The sequence below is a fragment of the Bos grunniens genome, chromosome 2, assembly GCF_055505025.1.
Source record: "Bos grunniens cultivar Pamir isolate PY7600 chromosome 2, Bosgru_T2T1.0, whole genome shotgun sequence".
Lineage (NCBI taxonomy): Eukaryota > Metazoa > Chordata > Mammalia > Artiodactyla > Bovidae > Bos > Bos grunniens.
In genome coordinates, this window is record NC_141166.1 from 24151007 (window position 1) to 24171128 (window position 20122).

The window sequence follows — 20122 nt, forward strand, 5'->3', positions numbered from 1 at the left end:
CAAAGTTCAGAGGTCCCACAGATACTGAGTCTCTCCTGTGGCTTACCCACCAGAAAAGAATTAAGACACAGTGCCTATCAGCAGGAAACCTCACCTCCCAGTTTTAGTGAGGTAATCAGATTTGAAGGGGAATTATTTTGCCTGAAGAATTCAGGGCAAAGTAGAAAGAGGAGGTCATGTTTGATGAGCCTAAAGTATTATAGAAGATTCATCATGTTAAACATAGGCAAAAGATAATCTCAGTAAGGGAAATGGCATGAATAAATAAAAAGGTAGGTAGGTAGGAGCATAGTATGGTGGACCAGTATAAGTTTAAAGGGAACATAAAGGACTTCACTTGGATTTGTAGGAAATGAGAATGATAAAGTTAGCTGGCCTAACTTTGTAGGGGATTTGGCTTTTATTCTGTGGGTGCTAGGAGCTATTGGGTTTTAATCTTCAAAAAGCCTGAAGTGGAAAAGATGGAGTAAAAGGTTTAAATAGAAGTTCCATTTTCAGTCCTTCATTGCTACTTATCTTTCATTCTCGTGCCATCTTGTCCTTTTTTCTAAATTTAAAGTTGTTGGAAGAAACTTAAGAACCCACTGAATGTTAGAGTCACTTAGGGTGACACTGACAGTCAGAAAGAAGAGGAAGGCTCTCAGCTAGGTGTACAAACCCTTAAGGAATAGGAGTGGAAAGAATGACTTGAATATAAATAGGATGATAGAGATTATTAAGGATAGGGATAGGGTGAGGAGTAGGGATTAATGGAGAATCAGAAAGACAGCAGTCAGAATATGAGGCGGGTAGGAAATTGAGTAGTTTCTACTTTAAAAGGATTGAAAGAGAAATGCTGGGGAAGAGCGAAGTTTAGAGTGTTATTTAGTTAAGTTCACCCATGTTAAACACCAGCTATTCCTACTTAAATTGTGGAGTAGACTATAAATTCTGTGAGCTCAGTGCTCATAATCTTGATTGTATTTTCTAGTGATGTTCTTTTAATATTTATTAAGCTAGGGCCTGTTTCATTCATCTTTGTGTCTTCTGCTCTCCATATACTTGGCATCAATAATTGTCTATTGAAATGAATCTCTAAGAACACTAGTAGTCAAATGGAAGCCATTATGGTTTATATCTATGAACCGTATGAACCGCTGACATCTGTTTTGTCTTCTGTATATGAAGTAATACTTCTGCTTACCCAAGTTCGTTACTGAATCTTAACTACTATAAAGCAGTGTTTCACCATTTTAAAGTGCAGTTTAGTTTTGGGGCTGACTACCTTTGATTTCTTGAGTCAGGAGTCTGTCAGTTTGGTGGGAACTCTAGATTGTGTGATCTTGCAGAACTGTGTTTTTTCTCTTCATGATACCTAGGAGAGGGTAGTTGCTTTATTGCCATACTTTGTATATGTTTTACTATTTGTTTTGTCAGTGTCCCTGTTGTTCAGAGTTGAACTATGGCATTAATGCTATAATGTACTGGTGCTTTTAATGTATTTAATGTATTTCTTAAACATTGGGAATGAAGTACTTGACAAATGATAATCATATTGTCCTGTGGTATACTGCTTTGTTCTTTGTTTTCCTTTCCATCCATTAGGTAAAAAGCTACCATTTTTCAGGGCATGACTTCATCCTTAAATCCTGGTTTTCCAAGTTGTGTTATTTTAAAGTTTTTAAGAAGAATGTTTTTGAAGTAAGAATGTATTTTTTTTTTTAATCCCAGATTTAGGTGTTTTTTAAAAATCTTCTTTAACATGTAGCAGATTTTCTTTATGAAACTATGAAAACCTGTTGTCCTAATAGGCATCATGTGCCCCTGCTTTGACTTCTTTAGTACTGTTCATTGAATTCTACTTTGTATTGAGGTCATATGAATGCTAATATTAAGCTCCTCCCTTCTACCCTCCTTTGTAGAGATTGTTAAGTGAGTGCATTTTATATTCCCCATGGTGCCTAACATCCTGCTTGCTTGTTGAAACTAATCTTTAAATATTAGAATTGTCAGCTCGGGGAAAAAATTTTACGTATCCATTTAAATTAAGACCTTCATTTTGGACACTTTGTGAAATTCTTAAACTTAGTTAATAACTATGTATACATTAGTAAACTTACAGAAGAATCTTTTGACAGCGGTCAAAAAACGTTTCCCTGAAATGGCTGTCTTTAGTTTTGATGATACTGGTTTAAATCCTCTGATAAAGGTGACCAACTTTTATCCTAAAAATAAGTGAAGATAATGAGAACAGTACTGTGAATCTAGAAGATATCAAAAGGGCAGTGGATTTTATTCCATTCAGGAATCTCTTGTCATTAGTGAATTCTTAAAGTATCTACAAAAGTTAAAATTAATTCTCCTAATCTTTAGTAGGACAAACCTACTAGACAGTGTATTGAAAAGCACAGACATTACTCTGCTGCCAGAGGTCTATATAGTCAAGGCTATGGTCTTCCCTGTGGTCACATGTGGTTGTGAGAGCTGCACTGTAAAGAGGACAGAACGCCAAAGAATTGATGCCTTTGAACTGTGGTGCTGGAGAAGACTCCTGAAAAGTGCCTTGGACAGCAAGATCAAACCAGTCAGTTTTAAGGAAAATCAACCCTGAATACTTGTTGAAAGAACTGACACTAAAACTGAAGCTCCACTATTTTGGTCATCTGATGCAAGCAGCCGGCTCATTGGAAAAATCCCTGATGCTGGAAAAGATTGAGGGCAGATGGAGAAGAGGGCATCAGAGGATGAGATGGCTGGAAGGCATCACCGACGCAATGGACATGAACTTGGGCAAACTCTGGGAGATGGTGAGGGATAGGGAGGCCTGGCATACTGCAGACTATGGGGTTGCAAAGAGTTGGACACGATTGGTCGACTAAACAAAGCAACCATTAGTAGAAGTTTGCTTTGAAATACAAGTCTTAAGCTTGTTATATGTATTTTGAATTAGCTATATCTATTCATCAGATTTAATGGAGGTTGGCTGCATTATGAACTCCTCAAAATATGAAGTAAAGTAATTCCTTCTAGTTATGGAGAGATTTTGTTCTTTAAAAGAAGAGAAAGAAAGCAGTAATCAAGTGGAAATGGAGAGTTGAGAATCAACAGTGTATAAAATATGTGAATATATATGTATGTGTGTTTGTGTTTCAGAAAATTTTCTGAGCATGTTGTTAAAATGCAGATTATGATTCAGTGGGTCAAGCTTACAGATGATGAATGTGGTGATGAGGATATTGACCATGATTCTACCCTGTGCAGACGACACTCAGCAAGATTCCAATAATTTTATAAATAATGTAACACAAGTAATATTTTAATGGAAGCAAATGCTTATGTAGCATTTAATGTGGGCTAGGCACTGTTCTAAGTATTTTGTGCATGTTGACTCATTTTATCCACACAATAACTCCTTGAAATAAGTGCTGTTTTATAAAAACTGATATACAAATGAAGGCTTCGCTGGTAGTTCAGTTGGTAAAGGATCAACCTGCAATGCAGGAAACCTCAGTTTGATTCCTGGGTTGGGAAGATCCACTGGAGAAGGGATGGGCTATACACTGCAGTGTTCTTGGGCTTCCCTGGTGGCTTGGTAAAGAATCCGCCTGCAGTGTGGGAGACCTGGGTTTGATTCTTGGGTTGGAAGGATCTCTTGGAGAAGGGAACAGGTACCCATTCGAGTAGTCTGGCCTGGAGAATCCCACGGACAGAGGAGCCTGGCTGGCTACAGTCCATGGGGTCGCAAAGAGTCGAGCATGACTGAGTGACTAACACACACTATCACTTTCACACAAATGAAGTCTCAGGGTCACACATCTACCTGATGTCAGCTCTATGATTTGAATCAGGCAGATGGGCTTTTTAAAAAGCATCTGTATTCCTGTGTTGCCTTTATTTACCATGTAATCTTTTAGATCAAGAATCTTTGCATAAGGGGAAAAGCTGTGGAGCATTTTTTCAAAGGATGCATCAGATTAGGAGAGATATCTTCTACACTTTATGGCTTGGCTTCTGTTGAGATTCACTTATATATTAAGCCATGTTTATTGATAGGTTTATATCACATCACTTCATATTTTGAGATCTTCAGGAATTATTTTTTAATGACGTTTTTAGGAAATCCCTGCCTGCTTGTTTAGTTGTGTCTGACTGTGACCCTTTGGACTGTAGCCCACCAGGCTCCTCTGTCCATAGAATTCTCCAGGCAAGAATACTGGAGTGGGTTTCCATTTCCTTCTCCAGGGAATGTTCCCGACCCAGGGATCGAACCTGTGTATCCTGTGACTCCTGCGTTGCAGGCGAATTCTTCACCTACTGAGCCACCAGGGTAGTCCATTTTTAGGAAAAACAGGATTTATATAACTGGTAAAATTTGTAAAATGATAAGTTCCCAGATTATATACGCAGGGCTCTGAAAAATTCAAATGTTGTGAGAACTTAAATGCTATTTTTGATCATGGTAAATGTTTCATATTTTTGTAAATACTTGGTTTCATCAAGTGAAACAAGCAGTGTGCTTTGAAATTTAGAGTCAAGAAAAAGATACTTAGCGCGTATCCAGTGGCTCTGTCAGTCTCAGGCACACCTTGTTTTATTGTGCTTTTGCTTTACTGCACTTAGCGGATGACAGCATTTTTTACAAATTGAAGGTTTATGGCAACCCTCTTCAGCGTGTTTCTGATGAACATTCCTGATGGGTGGGAAGAGGTCAAAATACCAATATTGACACAAGTTTGGAAGAAGTTAATTCCTTGGATTACTTCGAAGGGCTCACAAGTAACTTCAGATGTGGTGCAAGTAGCAGAAAAACTAGAATTACAATTGGAACCTTAAAGTGTGTTAGTCGTTCAGTTGTGTGCAACTCTTTGTGACCCCAAGGACTGTAACCTGCCAAGCTTCTTTGTCCATGGCGTTCTCCAGGCAAGAATACTGGAGTGGGTTGTCATTCCTTCTCCAGGGGAATCTTCCCGACCCAGGGATTGAACCCACGTCTCCTGCATCGCCAGCATCACAGGCAGATTCTTTACTGGCTGAGCTACCAGGGACGCCTATGGGTGGACAAAGAAAATGGTTTCTTAAGATGAAATGTACTTCTGGTACAGATACTGTGAAGGCTGTTGACATGACAACAAAGGATTTGTTACATAAACTTAGTTAATGAAGCAGGTTTGAAAGGACTGACTCCACTTCTTACTGTTGGTAAAATGCTGTGAAACAGCGTTGCATGCTACAGAGAAATCATTCTTGACAGGAAGAGTTTATTCACGTGACACACTTCATTGTCATCTTATTTGAAGAAATTGCCACAGCCATCCCAGCATTCACCAGTCACCCCTGATCAGTTAGCAGCCATCAACACCTTGGCAAGATCTTCACCAGCAACAAGATTATAACACCTTGAAGACTCAGATAATGTTAGCATTTATTTGCAACAAAGTATTTTTAAATTAAGATATGCATTGTTTATTATAGACATAATGCTATTGCCCACTTAATAGCCTACTGTATAATGTAAACATAAGTTTTATATGCAATAGGAAACCAAAAAATTCATGAGACTTGCTTTAACAAAAAATGTCTGTGTGACTTGTTTTGTTGGCAATGCTTAGTTTATTGCAGTGGTTTGGAATCAGAACCATGGTATCTTCAAGGTATGCCTATATTTTTAAAACAGTGGAAAACCCTACTTTTAAAATCACACAAAACTGATATCAGTTCAGTTCAGTCGCTCAGTCATGTCCGACTCTTTGCAACCCCATGAATCGCAGCACGCGGGGCCTCTCTGTCTATCACCAACTCCCGGAGTTCACTCAGACTCACGTCCATCGAGTCAGTGATGCCATCCAGCCATCTCATCCTCTGTCGTCCCCTTCTCCTTCTGCCCCCAGTCCCTCCCAGCATCAGAGTCTTTTCCAATGAGTCATCTCTTTGCATGAGGTAGCCAAAGTACTGGAGTTTTAGCTTTAGTATCATTCCTTCCAAAGAACACCCAGGGCTGATCTCCTTTAGGATGCAGTCCAAGGGACTCTCAAGAGTCTTCTCCATCACCACAGTTCAAAAGCATCAATTCTTCGGCGCTCACCTTTCTTCACAGTCCAACTCTCACATCCATACATGACCACTGGAAAAACCATAGCCTTGACTAGACGGACCTTTGTTGGCAAAGTAATGTCTCTGCTTTTGAATATGCTATCTAGGTTGGTCATAACTTTCCTTCCAAGGAGTACGCGTCTTTTAATTTCATGGCTGCAGTCACCATCTGCAGTGATTTTGGAGCCCGCAAAAATAAAGTCTGACACTGTTTCCCCATCTATTTCCCATGAAGTGATGGGACCAGATGCCATGATCTTCATTTTCTGAATGTTGAGCTTTAAGCCAACTTTTTCACTCTCCTCTTTCACTTTCATCAAGAGGCCTTTTAGTTTCTGCCTTTTCACTTTCTGCCATAAGGGTGGTGTCATCTGCATATCTGAGGTGATTGATGTTTCTCCCGGCAATCTTGATTCCAGCTTGTGCTTCTTCCAGCTCAGTGTTCCTCATGATGTACTCTACATAGAAGTTAAATAAGCAGGGTGACAATATACAGCCTTGACGTACTCCTTTTCCTATTTGGAACCAGTCTGTTGTTCCATGTCCAGTTCTAACTGTTGCTTCCTGACCTGCATATAGGTTTCTCAAGAGGCAGGTCAGGTGGTCTGGTATTCCCATCTCTTTCAGAATTTTCCACAGTTTATTGTGATCCACACAGTCAAAGGCTTCGGCATAGTCACTGGTATAAATGATATTAATTAGGGGAAACAGCCCACCCTGGAATGGTTCTAAGGCATTGCATGAGTGCCATTGATCTGATCAACCTGTCATATTACAGGAAGAGGAACTACAGAATGTATAGGTTAAGTAACTTGATCAAAGTCCTTGTAACTGCCCTGGGTAACTGTCTGCAAATACAAATTTGATTCTTTAGTTCCTGAGTGAACACTGAAATGCTACAGATTTCTAAGAAGTCACATGATAGTCTCTCTGTTGTATCCTTAAATGTTTTCTTTTTTTTTTTTTTTTTTTTAGCACATGAACCATATTAGTCATGTACCTTTTGATGTTTTAATACATGGTGTATGTTTCAGTGGAAAATAATGTCAAATACAAATGTCCGTATTTTTCATAGGTTTATCTATATTGGAATTAAGTTTTGTCCTGAGTTTGAAGATTTTTTAAAGAAGAAAGTCCTTCTCAGTATTCCATATCATCATTAATTATATGGCTTAGTTCTGGTTTCAGTAAAGTTGAGAATTAAAATCTTAGTTATTACTTTTAGTTGATAAAATTTCTTGGTGTTACCTAGATATTAGGATGGGCTTGCTGGAATTTGCCCCAGGCATTTAAACTTTAGAGCATGAAAAAGTTTTAATTAATGATTAAGAATAAATATGTGTGTGTGTGTTAGAGGGTGGGGAGTTAATGTATAGATTATTAATAATCCTTCAACTCTGTAGCCATGAGCTGCTGGCCCAAGGGCAGCCTCCTTGTCCTTTGAGCTCCCACTCATGCTCCTACCTGCTGCCCTCTCCTGTCATTACCCTTTCCACCTTCTTCCCTTCGCCAGTAATTTGATTGATGTGAGAATGTATTTCTTACAACTTGGATGTCAGTTTATCATTGAACACAGTGAACTTATGTTATTATGGCATTGAAAAATAAAGGTTTTGTTTTGATTTACTAATCCACTTTAATCTTTGCTGAGGGTGTAATAAAAAGGACAGGGAAAGCTGTGTTCACAGAAATGGAGGATGTAGTATGTCCATTTGAATTATTGCAGAGGCCTCTGTAAAGGTTGGTGTACTCAAAATAATGATTCTTCATTGTTTGGCATTCAGGTTGCTTTTGTGAATAATAATTGTGGCATCATAGCTTATACAATAAGGAAACAAGACCCAATTTGAGAACATAAACGTTGCAATTTAAAAAAATCAATATACAATAAAATTAGCCTTTTAATTTTTATGTACGATTCTGTGAATTTTAACCCATGTATCAGATCAGATCAGAAAAGTCGCTCAGTCGTGTCCGACTCTTTGCGACCCCATGAATTGCAGCACGCCAGGCCTCCCTGTCCATCACCAACTCCCGGAGTTCACCCACACTCACGTCCATCGAGTCAGTGATGCCATCCAGCCATCTCATCCTCTGTCGTTCCCTTCTCCTCTTGCCCCCAATCCCTCCCAGCATCAGAGTCTTTTCCAGTGAGTCATCTCTTCGCATGAGGTGGCCAAAGTACTGGAGTTTCAGCTTTAGCATCATTCCTTCCAAAGAAATCCCAGGGCTGATCTCCTTCAGAATGGACTGGTTGGATCTCCTTGCAGTCCAAGGGACTCTCAAGAGTCTTCTCCAACACCACAGTTCAAAAGCATCAATTCTTTGGTGCTCAGCCTTCTTCACAGTCCAACTCTCACATCCATACATGACCACAGGAAAAACCATAGCCTTGACTAGATGAACCTTTGTTGGCAAAGTAATGTCTCTGCTTTTCAATATGCTTTGTAGGTTGGTTATAACTTTCCTGCCAAGAAGTAAGCGTCTTTTAATTTCATGGCTGCAGTCACCATCTGTCGTGATTTTGGAGCCCAGGAAAATAAAGTCTGACACTGTTTCCACTGTTTCCCCATCTATTTCCCATGTATAGGTTTATGTAATTGCTATCACAGTCAGTATGGAATATCCTTCAGCCCCAGAAAATTTCTGTTTTTCCTTTGTTGTCACGTCCTTCTTCCACCGTTAATACTTGGCAACCACTGATCTGTCTGTGTAGTTTTGTTTTGTCAACAATGTTGTATAAATGGAATCATACAGACTAACTTCTTTCATTCACATAATTATTTTGCAATTGAACCAGTCTGTTGTGTGTATCAATAGTTTGTTCCTTGTTATTTCTGGATGATACTCTTATCAGTGTATCAGTTTGCTTATCCTTTTACTTATTTATTTATTGCAAGACATTTGGGTTGTATAGTTTCTTCTGGTTGTGAATAGAGTTGCTGTGAACATTTTTGTGCAAGTTTTTGTGTGGATACATGTTTTCCTTTCTCTAGGATAAATTCCCAGGAGTGGGATTGCTGGGTCTTGTGGTAAGTGTATATTTAACTTCATAAGATAACTGCCTGACTGCTTGTGGGATTGTGCCATTTTGTATTCCCACTAGCGATGTATGAAAGTTAGCTATTCAGAATCTTTGCCAGCACTTGGTAATGTCAATATTGTAGCCATTGTAATGGATGTGTGTAGTGGTATCTCATCATGCTTTTAATTTGCCTTTCCTTCCTTCCTAATGTTGGTGAACATCTTTTCATGTGCCAGATTGCCTTTTTATATCTTACTTGGTTGAGTGTCTGTTCAAGTCTTTTCCCCATTTAAAAATTCTGTTTGCTTTCTTTATTGATTTATAAGAGTTTTGGGGTTTTTTGTTTTTATTTTTGGTACAAGTCATTTAATACTTTTTCCCTGTCAATAGTTTGTCTTTTTATTGTTTTAACAGTACTTGCAGAACAAAAGATTTCAGTTTTGATGGAGCCCATTTTATCATTTTTGTCTTTTATAGCTCATGATTTTGGTGTTAGGTTGAAAACTGTTTAAATCTCAGATAATATTTTTTTCCTTACATTTCATTCTGCTATACCCTTTTTCTTTGAATTATTGTGCTTTGGAAATGAAATGATAAAGCAAGAAACTTGTCTCCTAAAGTAAAGGTTAATGTTGAATTTTAACAGTGGCTTAAGAAAATCAGGACTTAGAACCACATATAGGTATTATAACTATATAAAAACATTCATACTGAGGAACTTTTGCAAAGGGAAGGAACAAAAATAGCTGGTGTGGCTCTTTAAGTCAGTGGTCCCTTAATCCTGGCTGTTATATCAGAATCACCTGGGTAGCTCTTTAAAAACAAGAATACCCAGATTCTCCTTCTCTTAGATTCTGTGTGGGCCCCCGACTTTTTGTGTGTGTCCCCGACTTTTTGTGTGTGTGTTAGTCCCTCAGTTGTATTCAACTCTGCGGCCCCATGAAACTGTGGCCAGCCAGGCTCTTCTGTGCATGGAGTTCTCCAGACAAGAATGCCGGAGTGGGTTGCTATTTCCTTCTTAAGGGGATATTCCTGACTCAGGTCTCCTGCATTGCAGGTGGATTCTTTACCATCTGAGCTGCCAGAGAAGCTTTTTAAGATAGACTCTATTTTTTATAGCAGTTTTTGATTCACAGCAAAATTGAGCAAAAGGTAATAGAGATTTCCTATATGTCCACTGACACATGTACAGTCTCCCTCACCACAAGCATCCCTGCCAGAGTGGTGCGAACAGTATTGAACTTACACTGACTTATCATTATCACCTACAGTCCATCATCTACATGATGTTTATTCTTGGTGGTGTTTATGCGTTTTGGCAACTGTATAATGAAATACCATTACAATAGCATACAGAATATTTTCACTGCCCTAAAAATCCTCTGTACTCTGCATATTCATTTTTCCTTTCACCCTAAGCCCTGGCAACCATTGATCTTTTTTACAGTCTATTTAGTTTTGCCTTTTCCATAATGTCATGTGGTTGGAATCATATTGTATGTAGCCTTTTCAGATTGACTTCTTTCACGTTGTAGTATGTACTTAAGGTTCCTCTGCATCTTTTTTTTTCATGGGCTTGATAGCTCATTTCTTTCTAGTGCTGAGTGATATTCCATTGTCTGGATGTACTGCGGTTTATTTATTCACCTACTGAAGGGCATTTTCTTTGCTTCCAGGTTTTGGCAGTTAAAGTAAAGCTCCTATAAACATTATGTCGACATACGTTGTCAACTCCTTTGGTGTTTATTCTGGAAAGCATAATTTTCTGGATCACATAGTAAGAGTATGTCTAGTTTTGTAAGAAACTGCCACTGTCTTCCCAAGTGGCTGTATCATTTTGTATCCCTCCCAGCAGTGATTGAGTGTTCGTTCCTATTGCTCTGCATCCTCACCAAATTTGTCGTTGTCCTTGTTTTGGATTTTGGCCATTCTAATAGATGTGTGGTGGCATCCCATTATTTTAATTCAGACGTTGAACATCTTTTTATATGCGTATTTGCTATCTGAATATCTTTTTGGTGAGGTGTCCAGGTCTAGCCAGTTTTAAAAGTTGGATTGTTTATTTTCTTATTACTGAGTTTTAGAAATTATTTGTGTATTTTGATTAACAGTCCTTTATCAAGTGTATTGAAATTAAAAGATGCTTACTCCTTGGAAGGAAAGTTATGACCAACCTCAGTTCAGTTCAGTTGCTCAGTCATGTCCAACTCTTAGCAGCCCCATGAATCACAGCACGCCAGGCCTCCCTGTCCATCACCAACTCCCGGAGTTCACTCAGACTCATGTCCATCAAGTCAGTGATGCCGTCCAACCATCTCATCCTTTGACGTCCCCTTCTCCTCCTGCCCCCAGTCCCTCCCAGCATCAGAGTCTTTTCCAGTGAGTCAACTCTTCGCGTGAGGTGGCCAAAGTACTGGAGTTTCAGCTTTAGCATCATTTCTTCCAAAGAAATCCCAGGGCTGATCTCCTTCAGAATGGAACTGGTTGGATCTCCTTGCAGGCGAAGGGACTCTCAGGAGTCTTCTCCAACACCACAGTTCAAAAGAATCAGTTCTTCGGCACTCAGCCTTCTTCACAGTCCAACTCTCATATCCATACATGACCACTGGAAAAACTATAGCCTTGACTAGACGGACCTTTGTTGGCAAAGTAATGGCTCTGCTTTTGAATATGCTATCTAGGTTGGTCATAATTTTCCTTCCAAGGAGTAAGTGTCTTTTAATTTCATGGCTGCAGTCACCATCTGCAGTGATTTTGGAGCCCAGAAAAATAAAGTCTGACACTGTTTCCTCTGTTTCCCTATCTATTGACCAACCTAGATAGCATATTAAAAAGCAGAGACATTACTTTGCCAACAAAGGTCTGTCTAGTCAAGGCTATGGTTTTTTCCAGTGGTTGTGTATGGCTGTGAGAGTTGGACTATAAAGAAAGCTGAGTGCCGAAGAATTGATGCTTTTGAACTGTGGTGTTGGAGAAGACTCTTGAGAGTCCCTTGGACTGCAAGGAGATCCAACCAGTCCATTCTAAAGGAGATCAGTCCTGGGATTTCTTTGAAAGGAATGATGCTAAAGCTGAAACTCCAATACTTTGGCCACCTCATGCGAAGAGCTGACTCATTTGAAAAGACCCTGATGCTGGGAAAGATTGAAGGCAGGAGGAGAAGGGGATGACAGAGGATGAGATGGTTGGATGGCATCACCGACTCAATGAACATGGGTTTGGCTGGACTCCGGAAGTTGGTGATGGACAGGGAGGCCTGATGTGCTTCGGTTCACGGGGTTGCAAAGAGTAGGACTTGACTGAGTGACTGAATTGAATCGAATCAGGTGTATGTGTCTTTTGTAAATATTTTCTTCCAGTCTGTCTTATCTTTTCATTTTCTTGATTGAAATCTCTTAGTCTCTATGGGATTCTGTCTCTTTGCCAGGTTTATGATCTATTGTTTTAAATTACTGTGTCTTGCTTTCTCCTTTGCAAGGCTAGATGCTTTGCAAAGTCATCAGTTTTCAGCTACTACTTTAGGCTCTTGTCACAGCTGGTGCATCATCCTGCTCTCAGCTTCCATGATCTTATTAAACTTGTTCATCATTTCATTCTTCACATTACAGCTTTTCATCTGCATAATGTTCATATAGATTTTTTAAGTAATGGATCGGGTCACAATATGATTGGTAGGACCCTTTGGTTCTGGTACCACCTTTATTTCAGGGTTCTTCTTCCCCTTTGCCTTTGCTAGTGCAAAAACTAACTATGGTTTTGGTAGGGTGTGAGATTGATAATGTTACATATCCCCCACTTTCTGTTTTAAACTTTCTGTATTGTTATGTTAATAATTTGTAAGATAAAGGTTAAATCTTTTGTCACTTTATGTGTATTTTGCTTTATATGCCAGCTTAGTCTTGAAAAAGCCTGTTTTGATCTTCATAAACATTAAATTTTCATCTCCTTCTACCATTTTATTGTAAGTTTGGACAAATAATCTTTCACTTTTCATGTATCAGTACAAAGATCCTTTTCTGAAACAGTTTTAAAGGAACAATTTCTTGATCATAGAGTGATCTGAATAAGAGATGATTGCAGCAAGTATATTTAAGGGCATTTATCTTTCATCTTTTAGTCATCTCTGTGTGTGATCATTCAAAAATAAGTATTAACAAAATTAACTCTTAATAGCAACTTCCTTTCTGCTAAGTAGAATTCACTATTACTGATTTGTCAGGATAATTTTTTGAAGTATAATGCAAATAAAGCAGTGTTATTATTTCTGACACACTGTGCTAGTTGGTTACATTTTAATGTTGTTGAAAGGCAGTATCTTATACTTGCTGATAATATTTTTAGTGTATAAATTAGTGGTTTTAGAAAACATGCGTTATTTTATAACTTTTAAATTTAATAGGTAAATTTTTCATTTATTCAGCAAATATACCAAACATGTTTTTGCATTCCAAAATCAGAATGACTTTATAAATAGAGTTAACATATAACTTGATTTTATAAGAAAGGGAATATTTTCACTTAAATCCTTTCAAATGATTAATTTCTAGATTTTCCAGTGTTTAGAATGTCTAATACAGTTTCTCTAGTATTGTCATGATTTTAATTTAATTGCTACTCAGAGTTTAGAGGGTCAGTGAAAGAATATGAAGCTTGATGAAGAATTTTGTAAATAGGTACATTTTCAGCTTGCTGGGTTTTTTTTATTTGTTTAGCATATGGGAGCTTGCATATGATGTGTGGTAGACTTAATTACTTGAAATATGATGTTTTACCACTTTGCATGAAAATGTTTAACATAGTACTGTCAGCTGACATGGGTGTTTATCACTTTTAATATTGTCAACATATTTATAGAGTAATCTCTTAGTGATATATTTAAAGTCAAGTAGCTGAGTCTTGTGAACAAGAGTATATAATGAAATTTTGAATTATGTGGTATAGACTAGTGGTTTTCATATTGTATGTTTGGTAGAAGAGATTAATTGTCCCACCAGTAAAAATCTCCCACTATTTTTCCTCTACATGTAAGAAAAAATAAATTACAGTTTTCTCAGATTCAGCTTTCTCTCCCATGTATTCAGAATAACGTGTGTGTGTTTTAATCTTTGGCACTTAAAATCACTTTATTCTAGTTCTAATACACAATGACATTTGATTTACATGTGTTTATAATTTGGGTTTTAGGTGTCAGAAAGTACTGTGCCTTCAGATTCTTCCAGCCTGAAAAAGTTAAACCATTGCTGTAGATTATCTGTGGTGAAGAATGTTTAGAGATTAAAAAAAAAATATATGTCTCTTTAGGCTGGAGTTACTGAGAGTTGAGGTGGACCGTGGAAGATTGGTTGGATTTGAAAAACTGGCATTAATAGTCCCAAAGTGTCATAGGAACTTAGAGGACAGATGCAGTACTTCATGACGAAGCCAAAACCAGAGTCTAGATTCTGTTTCCTAGTCAAAGAATTTTTCCATTGAACTGATAACATAGCAGGAAGAAGTAATGGGCAGTAACCTGTTACTGGAGAAGGTGTGAATATACTTGTGGATTGTGGAAAAAAATTCCTGAATTCTTATCAGAATTGCCTTTAAAGGGTATTTCAGACTGGAAGGAACTTTATGCAAAGGCGGAAATGGTGAAAGAACATACCTTGTTGGAGGTGAATCATGGTATTGGAGGGTGGGTATGAAATAAAGGGTCTTTTATATGCCAGGCACTGTTGTAGATGTGGGAGGTACACACGGAGAAGAGAAAATCCCTGCTGCAATGGAGCAATAGTAAAGAGATAAATATGTAATATACTGGTAATTAGTGACAAATACTGTGAGGAAAAATAAAGTGCAGAGTGAAGAAGTAGAGGTATTGTTATTAAAATAGGATAGTCAGGAAAGACCTTTTTGTGGAGGTTAAACTTCAGTAGAAGAAAAGGAGGGGAGTGAGCTGTGTGAACTAAGCAGAGGAGATGGCAGAGCACATTTGCAGTATGCAGCTTTGTGGTAGCTGGAGTACATTAAGTTAATGTATTTTATGCTTGTTGAGTGTTTGCTGAGTGTTAGGCACTGTCTTATGTGTATTTCAAGTGGTAATTCAGTCCTTAAAACAGTCCTATAAAATGGATACTGTTTTAGATATGAGGCAGCTGAAGCACGGAGATGAAATAATTTACCCAAGGTTGCACTCCTAATCAGGAAACTGGGATTCAAGCCCAGGTAGTTTGACTCCAAAGTCAGTGTTAATTGACCATTTTTCAAAGATGGGGGAGGGGTAGTGTAGTAGAAGGTTTAACTGGAGCGATAGAGCCTGGGACCAGTTCTGTGGCACCTTTGTAGTTCTTTTGTAAGTCTTTAGGATTTTATGCTGACAAGTTACATCATTGGAGGGTTGAGAAATGCCCAGGAGATTGCTTTATGATTCTGGAGGTCAAGAAACCTGTCTGGACTGTACAAAACATGTTTTGTTAGTTATCTGTATATAGGTTATATTATAGCTTAAAATATTTCTACTGGTCTGTAACATGTTTCTTTGATTTAAAATCGAAGATTTCACTTCATTATTTTGTTGAACAGATAATGTGCACGTATACATATGAGTGTGCGTTAGGTGTATAAACAAACTGTAATGAACCCTTCTGTTAATAGGTGCGAGAAGATGTACTAAATTCATTGAATAACAACTTTCTTCAAACGCTAAATCAAGCTTGGAATGATCATCAGACAGCTATGGTGATGATTAGAGACATACTAATGTATATGGTAAGTAGAGCTTTGTTGTTTTTAAGTTAAGCATTTCAAAACACATTGTCTTTATTTCTGTCACATTTAGTTAGATTGTGCAACTCGGTGTGGGAAACTTTTCTTCTTTTTTTTAATACCATTTATGTCATAAGGGCAACTTTAGCTTATATGAATAAAATCTTAGTTCGTATACTTAAGGATTAGAAAGGAAAAGATGTAATCAAGCACTTACGCTTCAATATGGGAAATACTGAAAAGCCCATCTCTGAGTAAGGGGAGTTGAGTGACAACATGAGAAATGAAAGCTAAATATTCTCTTGCAGATTTTTAAACCCTAATGTCCTTATGTTTTCAGTTACCGTATTAATGCAACTTTTTTTGTAATAACTGTACTCTTAATAGTTGCCATCTGTCTCTCCCAGTGGTATGTGTGTGTGCTCAGTTGTGTCCTACCCTTTGTGACCCCATGGACTGTAGCCCTCCCAGGCTCCTCTGTCCATGGAATTGCCCAGGCAAGAATACTAGAGTGAGTTGCCATTTTCTCCTCTAGGGATGTGTGTGTATATGTGTACATGTACACACACATACACACACACATATATGTGTATATATATTCTTCAGATATGTATTCCCTTTTTCACGTATAACTTTTTTGTTTTTATCATTCAAAAAAAAATACGTTGTTGATCAGAACAATTAGGAAAACATTGACTTGAGCTAGACTGTTTAATAGCTTTCAAGGAGATTAAAAACTGTCAGGTTTTTTTTTTAATACAATTATTAAAGATTCGTCAAGCTTAATTATTGTGTCTGCAGAGTCACCAAGCCCAATAACTTGTTTCTTCAGTGTTTATGCTTGGGAATTGAACTTATGTTTGGGAATTGGACTTAATGATTTTCTTCTAAGATTTTACTCTCTGCTTTGGAATTTTTATTTTCAGTTTCTTTAGTTTTTGATTATTAGTTGTAATGGTGAGAGTGGATCCTAGTTTCTTTACTTGGTAGAATGAGGCAGTCTTTGAAAAGAATTTCCAGTGAGATCAAAGAACTATAAAGTTTTTTGTTCTGCTGAGTGAATTCAATCAGTCCTTTTACCCCAGGATTTGTGATGCTGGGAAAGGTTGAATGCTGGAGGAGAAGGGGTGGCAGAGGATGAGGTGGTTGGATGGCATCACTGATGCTATGGACGTGAGTTTGAGTAAGCTCTGGGGGTTGGTGATGGACAGGGAGGCCTGGAGTGCTGCAGTCCATGGGGTCACAAAGAGTGGGGACATGACTGAGTGACTGAACTGAACTGATTGGCAAGAGCATCAAAGAGGGGCTACTTCATTTTTCAGGGTTTTGGGAAAAGGTTTAGCAGATTATTTAGCCTTTCTGAGCCTCATTTTCCTTTTCACAATAGTGATCGCAGTGTAGACATTTTGAGGTAAATGAGGTAGCCTGTGAAAACATATTATAATGTTTAGGATTTAAATGTGAAATGACTTCGCTTACTACTGTCTTTTTTAAGTTCCAGTTTGTTGAGTCTTTGAGTTTCAACACAGACACTGAGATAGAAAATCACTTGTGATTTTATAGTCCATTGCTCTATTGATGAGTATTTTGAAATAATATATACTTACTCTTTATACCCTGTGATTTTTTAGAATTTCTATTTTATTTCAGCACACACACCACATTTTTTGTTGGTGGGGGCACAAAAGAAATCTCACACTTTGAATCCTAGCTGTTACGTGACTGTAGTCAGGGAGCTAATTATGATAATCAGGGAACTAATTATTATTCCTTAGCTTCATTTATAAAATGAAAATAATATTGTACTCATGGGTAGAGTAGCCGTGAGGCTTAAAGGAGCCCTTCATGTGAAGCATTTATATGGCCTGGACTGCAGTATTGTGTTCAGTAAAAATTGGTAGTAATATTTCCCTTCATCTTTTCATCGAATCCATCTAGTAGTGTAACAGCCCTGGATAAACCCAGCCACTTGCCTTCCCTGGGCTTCTGCTGGTAGAAACCCCACTTGGGAAACCTCATACTATGTGTCCATTTTCGTGAACGTCCTCTATCAACCTTCCACACTGCCCAGAAGTCTCTAGTCAGCTCATTCTACCATTTTGAAACAATTCTTTCTCTTCAAGCCTCCTGCTATCCTGCTGGTCCCCTTACTCTTAATAAACAATCTCATCTGCCTTTTAGAGAAAGAGAAAGCATCAGGTAGAAGCTGTATTCATCTCTTGCCTCTGAGTCTGCAAGTTTTCCTCTATTTTCTCCCCCTTCTCAGAATAGTATCCCACTAAATTTTCTCTTGGACCCCCTCCACTGCCACCCAGGATCTCCCATTGCTATTCACAGCTAAATGTCTCATAGGAAGTGTTGACACTTGCTTCTCTCTTTTCTCATCGGTTTGAATCTGCCTGCAAGGTAGGAGACCCAGATTCGATCCCTGAGTCGAAAAGATCCCCTGGAACAAGAAATGGCAAACCACTCCAGTATTCTTCCCTGGGAAATCCCATGCACAGGGGAGCCTAGTGGGCAAGTCCATGGGGTCGCAAGAGTCAGATACGACTTAGCGACTAAACCACCACCATTCATTTTGAGTATGTTTCAGTCACGCTTCTACCTCAGCTCTTCTGTTCTGTCTTGCTCCTACTAGGATCACCATGTTTGCACATCTCTGAAAACAAAGCGCACTGCTAATCCTCACTTGCCTTGATTTCCCAGCAGCATTGGCACACTTGAGTACTATTATTCTGGCATGGTTGAGTGCTTAATTTCTGTCATCAAGTACTCCCTTGGTATACCTCTGGCCTTTCTGACTGTTTCTTCTCAGTCACTCTTCTTTCTCTTCTTGCCCCTTAAAATAGAGCCTTTCTTGGGGCTTACCCTAGGCTTCCCTCTCCTGGTACATGGTTTTTACTTACCTTGACTCTCTGTAGTGCCTTTGTGTAAATGATTCTCACCTTGTCTCTCCAGTCTCATGCTCTGAGATTCAGACTTATAAATTCATTGATCTAGCTGGTGGCTCCCTTCACTGTCTAAAGATAGTTCAAACTTGGCATTTCCAAGTGAGCTCATAATCAGTGTTATTCCATTTGGTCATGACAGGAACCTGGGAATTATTTTGTCAGTTTCTTCTCCCTTTTTTCCCACATCATATATTTCTAGAATGTGTAATTTCTCTATTTTCATATCTGCCACTCAAGACCAGAGCACTTTGATTTCTCAGTAGCTAGTCATAGAACATTAACCATGCTCTCCTCTCTTCTTTTTCACATGGTTCCTAGAATTATTACTTTAAAGTGCATGATTCTCTCTTATCCTTCTCTCTCATCTTGGAATTTTCATACCTGTGTTGTCGGGAAGTGTTTCCAGAATGTTTCCTCTCTTTTGTCATGTGTTTCTTCTTATCCTTTAAGACTTTGCTTAGATTTCTGGTAAGCTTTCCTTGCTCCATGCTTTGTACTGCCCGTGGCCCCAGCTGCTCTCATTGTACCTAGCGCTACTCCCTTTGTAGTATTTATCATTACTAACAAGTGCTTAAAGCCTCAGTTCCTCACTAGACTGGACTGGGAGGGGTGGGGACGGGACAGTGTTTGTATCACGGCTCTGTCTCCAACACCTAGCACAGCCTCCTGCACAACCTGGGCACTCACTACATCTTAGAATTACTATACACGTTGTGTTTTAATAGATGGTGCATTTTTTTCAAAATGCTTATTAAAAAATGCAAAATTTTAGATTTAGAAAGAGGTTAAAGTGTTGATAATGTATTTTCATATTCCATAGGTATAATTCTTTCATCTTTCATTCTCTTCGTTTTGCCTTTTTATGTGTAGTATTCTGGGCTTAACTAAATAAGTTTTTTTAAAATTAAAGTATAATTAATTTCAGTTAACATTGAAATGTGCAGAACTAAAGTGTACAAAGTTATTTTTGACACATGTATGCACATGTGTAACCAGAGCTTCAGTCAAGATAAATTCTTCTAATTTTCCCAAAACTCCTCTCCTCCCCCCCAATTTTTTTATATTGACATCCCCGTTATTTTCTATGAAGCTTTTTACCCTCATTCCAGACTTATCAGATCACTTTACCTGCTAGATAAGACATATACCTAGGCAGATTTCTTCTTCCTGTGAAGACTGGCTCTGATTGTTGGAATATTAGAACTTAGGCTCATGGGAGAAGAGAAGATGCTGCACTGTCTTCCACCTTCCTCCTCCTCAGCTAGCTGACTTTTACTCTGACAGGGAGATGTCTGTATCTAAAATGCCCTGCACCAGCCTCAGTGTATAGATA

General features: G+C 38.4%; 1 protein-coding gene across 3 annotated transcripts in view; it reads left to right on the forward strand.

Moving 5' to 3' along the window:
* CUL3 (cullin 3) overlaps positions 1-20122 on the forward strand; it is a 112795-nt gene that overhangs the window by 44655 nt on the left and 48018 nt on the right. For all 3 annotated transcript variants that reach the window (XM_086365640.1, XM_086365645.1, XM_086365656.1), the window contains one exon: positions 15728-15841. In XM_086365640.1, coding sequence (XP_086221766.1) covers positions 15728-15841 — 114 coding nt within the window. The remainder of the gene's footprint in view (positions 1-15727; positions 15842-20122) is intronic.